Consider the following 5529-nt stretch of genomic DNA (forward strand, 5'->3'; position numbering starts at 1 on the left):
GTGTGTGGCTATGGCTATGGTGTCAAGCTTCGAAATGCTCAATTGTCAATGCACCCATACACAAAGGAAAAGTACAAAAAGGTTTCGTGATAGGGTTTTGATGGCACAAGTGAATTGGGGGTGACACAAGTGAAAAATAAGTGTTACCTGTTATATTTGTATATACACTATGGGAACTATTTAGTACAAAATTTTCAGCATGAAAACTTGGGGTGGTGTTTCTTGTAGACAGTCAAAGCTTGTCATTCCATGGGTTGGATGTCGAACCTTCAAGACGTCAATGTAATGGTTTGCTCTTGATGCTACTAGTAGCTTTGGTGAATATCGATGATGCACATGGTATATCTTTAAAACGAGGAAAACATTGGACACTAAACCTAAGGCTAGAAATGGGGTCCACTCTTCTACAACACAATCCTTGGATCTCCATGTGTCATGAATGCTATACATCGTGTCGGCCTTTGACATTTTGCATTCACTCATCCATCATATGAGTCCTGGGCTTGCAAGAATTATTAGGATGCTTCATGAGAAGCTCGTGGCCAAATTGAAGGCCTCCCCCTTTTTTTGGTTACTGATACGGACGATCCTTATGATGGTAATGTGTGGTGGTGAAGGTGTCCTTCATTTAACCTAGAGGAATGCATAGTTCTGCCAATAACCAGCCCATTTTATTTGGATATTGGTGGACCCACAACTGCTTTCTCAACACGCCTATTGGCATTTGCTTCTGGAGTGCTTTTTCTCATCATTGCAACAAATTCCTCATAGTTGATTTTACCGTCCTGCAAAGCACATCAAACACACTTGATAAGATACATCCAGCATAGCATGCAACACAATGTTTGAAGAAATCATTTTCCTACATACACAATTCCTCTCTAAGCTTTTTCAAATTTCCAAAGAGGAAATTTGGGCTATTTTCTCTCTTTTTCCCTTTATCCTAAGCGCTTTATTGACCAAATTCATTTTCCTAATCATACACAATTCCTCTCTCTACTTTTAAAGAGGGAATTCTAGAAATTTGAGCTACTTATTCACACTTTTTACATTTTCCCCCCTTTATCCTAAGAATCCGCAAATGGAACGATTATCAGCTGAAACACTTTTTCCAAACATTGATGCATTATTTTTTCACACACATTGGTCATGCTGATGATATTATCCCACTTACATGGTCAGTATCTACTTCAGCGATTATATCCTTGATGGCTTCTGGGTCTCCCATACCATGCTTTGTCAGTGCCTCCTCTAATTCTTCCATGGTAATGTACCTTGAGAAACCACAATCAAGTTAAGATATATATATATATATATATATATATATATATATATATATACATATATGTAGTTCTTGATGGTGTAACAATTTGTTGATTTTTATGACACCGAGCAATTGTATACAAATCTCTCCGTGCATCAAACTCAGAGGAAGGCAAGCTGCAAAGTACATATTTCCACACACACAAACACACGCGTGCATGTCAAAGCCTTTACCCTGTTGTCGTTATATGTATATGCATGTATGTATCTTCCAAAGCCAAAGCCTTACCCACTGTTGTCTTTATCAAAATATTGGAATGCTGAGTACAAGTGATCCTCTCTGTCCATTTTGTTCATGTGCACAGTAGCCGTAATAAATTCCAAATAATCTATGGTCCCATTTCCATCCACGTCAGCCTGCACTTATACAGTCTCCAATAATAGTATTAACTTTGCTTCATCCAAACATATACATACACATACACATACACAAGCACATATAATTAAACGATTCTTCGAGTTAACTGGCTTTTTGAAAAGTACACTCACAGCATCCATTAGCTGGCGGACTTCGTGCTCTGCAAGCTTTGAACCTTGCTTTGCCAATCCGATTTTCAGCTCTTCCAACGTGATTGTGCCACTGTTATCGGTATCCATGCTTTTGAACATCTGCTTTAATCCCATGATCTCTTCTTCTGATAAGCTTTCTGCAATTACCTGCAATAATTTCACAAGGACAAGACAATGATGTGAACTTTAATAGGCAGCCCACTCTAGTATATAGGTATAGGTAATGTAACTAAAGCTTTCAACCTTTAAAGCCAGCTTTTTAAGTTTATTCATTGCTCTGAACTGCTTCATTCGGCCCAAGACTGCATTGTCAATCGGCTTGTCTGAAGCTTCGCCATCAACCTTAATCCATGGATGGCCTAACAAAATAAAAAGAAAAGTTTCAAAACAAGCTAGAAGGCCAGATGGGCTACACTCATTGCAAGGTGCACCTCTCTTAACAAAAGCCAAACGTACTCACTCAACACTTGTGCTGCTGTAAGACGCGCTTTTGGATCTTGATTCAACATTTTTTTCACCAAATCTATCCCTCCATGGGAAATTGAGGGCCATGGATCCCCGGAAAAATCAATCTGGCCTTTGAGAATGGTATCAAAAATGCCTTGTTCAGTCTCTGCAAATCATGCACGACGCATGTAAGCTTCAAAAACTCTGGTGGGCGAGACAGTTGCAATGATTTTTGTCTATACCTCTTTCTTGTCAGGACTTAAACAATAAGACAACAACTACAAGAAAAATGGCGAAAAGCAAAATTCAATTTAGAAAAGATTGCAGGCTTAGGTGATTGGATTTGGAGGTGTGTGAAACAAACGCGAGACCACAAAAGAAACATACGTAAATGGGAGAGAACACTACACTCAGCTTATGAGTTTTACTGAGAAATACCTGCCCAAAAAGGTGGTACACCACTTAAAAGAATGTACAGGATCACACCAACGCTCCATACATCAGCTTCAGGACCATAATGTCTACGAAGAACCTCTGGTGCAACATAATATGCACTGCCCACAATGTCTTTGAAGACATCACCTGCCACAGAAGCCTTTGCTCCAATGTTACCTTTCTTTGCATTAGGGTGCCTAGGGGCTTTTTTTTTTTTTTTTGGGGGGGGGGGGGGGCGGGGTTGTCACTATATATAAACAATCCTTATTACATGTGTTCAATGCCTAATTTAAAAACCCCATATTTGTAGATTTTTCATGGATTTATATAACAGACCCTTTTCTAGGTCAATCTATGTATTGCCCCTTTGATTGGTAGCCTTCTGTTTGTTAAAAAATGTATAAAAATGCGGCTAAATAACCCCTTTTGTTGAACTCACATGTTATGTTTACATATTTATGTTTCCCCCCCCCGCCCCCGGCGGCACATGCGAGGGCACAAGTTAATCACCGACATCAATGTTAGCATTCATCTATGCCTTCAACTTCAGCATTTCATGTATACCTGGCTTGAAAAAGACAGAAAGGCCAAAGTCGGTGGCCTTGAGAGGGGAGTCATCGCTCTTATTTTGAAGCAAGAAATTTTCAGGCTTAAGATCACGATGTATGACGCCCATTAAGTGACAGGTATGCACTACTTGCATGATTGTTCGGCAGGCTCCTGCTGCTGCCTTTTCAGTGTAATGCCCCTTCACAATAATTCGATCAAAAAGCTCACCACCTGCACAAAGCTCCATAACAAGATGCACTGACTGCTTGTCCTCATAGGCTCCCTTCATCTCCACAATATTGGGTTGCCCTGCAAGATGATGCATAATTTGCACCTCTCTACGAACATCCTCGATGTCGTCCTTATTTGCAAGTTTCCGTTTTGCAATGGATTTACATGCATAGAGCTTGCCTGAAAAAATCCAAGTCACATTATTGAAGCTAAGTAGGCAATTGAAATCATGCCCTATATTTCATAATGCAAATTTTTCCATTGTCGCATGCACACTGACAAGATTGGATTTTTGGGGTGGCAAATAACCCTCTAAGTGCCTAGAGTATGCTCAAGATTACCCTGAAAGAAAATTAAAAGATTACTAGCGATGTTCAGGAAAAATCATTTTCAGAACCATACACAATTCCCTTTTAAGAGGTTTCCAAACATATTAAAATGAAACTGTAAGCTAATTTTGACTATTTTTCCAAAAACCTAAACGGGGGTATTTCCAAATTTCTTTAAATCTTCTTGCTCTCAACCGGCATTTTTGAATTTCAAAGTGGCATAGAGAAATTAACAAGTGGGAAAACGTGCCTTATAGATTGGACCATAAAATATGTTAAACATGAACATTTATTACAACCCATCATCAGCCTGTTCTGAAAGGCAATTTGAGAATGTGTGTGTGTGTGTGTGTGTGTGTGTGTGTGTGTGTGTGTAAGAGGGGAGCAGGGGAGCATAGTACCTGTTGCTTTCTCGGTGCATAAGTGGGTGATCCCAAATTGACCACGCCCAAGCTCCTTGCCAAGAGTGTAGTAGTTTTTTATGTCGTCCATAGGGCGATTCAGGACAAGACCAATGATAGGTGGAGGAATCTTCCCTGCCTTGGACGTGGTCGGCAGTGGTGGTGGCCCTGCAGAAGTGGCTGATGCATGTGCGGTTGCACCAGTGCCATGGGTGCTTGCATGCACCGTTGTTGATGATGCAGTCGATGCTGCAGTAGCATGTGCTGATGTGGGCTGATCTGTGTGGCCATGTTTCTTGTCCTCTGCTTTGCCATGTGATTGATTGGGGGAATGAGTTGCTGGGCCAGCGGGCGCATGTTGTGCTTGTTGCCCTTGCTTGTGCTGTTGCTTCTGCTGATGCGATGCGGCAGCATCAGCACTGCCGCCGACGCAGTTACCCATCTTGCTTTTAGCCTTCAATGTCCGTATTCTTGTGTGGTGAGCAATTCTCTGTAAGGTCTTGTAATGCTTCTCTTAGAGGGGTGAGCTTCTAGCAAAGGAGGGCTCCGGAAAACCTATGCTGCCTGCCTTTGTCTGCACGAATGGAAGGTGCCCATTGCAATGCTCTCTCCTGGAAAAAGGAAGCGAGTAAGTGTGTGTGTGTGTGTGTGTGTGTGGGTGTGTGTGGAGATCGAGGCAGAGAGAGGTACTCACACCTTCGCAGATATGCAATCCCAGACATAGGCAGGGTGGGGAGAGGCCGAGGAAGATTACCTGAGGAATTTACTTGAGCGAAGAGCCTGTAGAGCAGCAGAGGCGAGGGGGCAAAACAATGCACAAGAAACGAACGGCTGCATACGTTTCCAATACAAAAGTTGGAATGCCACTTCAGGCATTTGAATTGCTTCAGAAAATTACAAGTGTGAGGCCTTCGTTGGGGGGCGTCGCGGAAACGGGTCGCGCCGGCTCACCTGCGATGCAAACGGGACCTGCACGCAAGCAAACGCACATACAAGAACGCAACTTGAAAACTGAACACACGAGGGACACGAGAATGAGGGACGCGAACGAATGATCAATATCATAAGAAAGTGTCGAATACAAGGGACGCGAGTAATCACTTGAAAACGGGGCTGGAAAGTTGGAGGAAGTGGCACATACTTCCCTTATATACTCCCCCGGGTTGAGAGAGCTTGACGCCCACGTCAAGCCGGGGTTTGAGGCGTGGCGATACAAAATTTGTTGCCGAGGTTGAGGGGTGGATATTTACAAAGAGGGGAGTTTGGTGTTGCTCAAAAAAATGTCTAGCTACCTAGGGTGGTGC

At 42.4% G+C, this 5529-nt stretch overlaps 1 protein-coding gene across 1 annotated transcript; it reads right to left on the reverse strand.

Annotated features, from left to right (window-relative positions):
• Positions 1–489: 489 nt before the first annotated feature.
• On the reverse strand, positions 490–5071 carry LOC147423380 (calcium-dependent protein kinase 2-like). Its single transcript, XM_086502176.1, has 10 exons — positions 4980–5071; positions 4226–4836; positions 3280–3675; positions 2719–2862; positions 2294–2446; positions 2077–2192; positions 1813–1980; positions 1553–1680; positions 1175–1274; positions 490–785 (listed from the first exon to the last, which is right to left on the reverse strand). Exons 2-10 carry the CDS (start codon positions 4665–4667, stop codon positions 672–674), a joined length of 1761 nt encoding a protein of 586 aa, XP_086358302.1. The 5' UTR covers positions 4668–4836; positions 4980–5071; the 3' UTR covers positions 490–671.
• Positions 5072–5529: the final 458 nt, after the last annotated feature.

Source organism: Adiantum capillus-veneris, chromosome 26 (assembly GCF_014529385.1).
Source record: "Adiantum capillus-veneris isolate H3 chromosome 26, ASM1452938v2, whole genome shotgun sequence".
Classification (NCBI taxonomy): Eukaryota; Viridiplantae; Streptophyta; class Polypodiopsida; order Polypodiales; family Pteridaceae; genus Adiantum; species Adiantum capillus-veneris.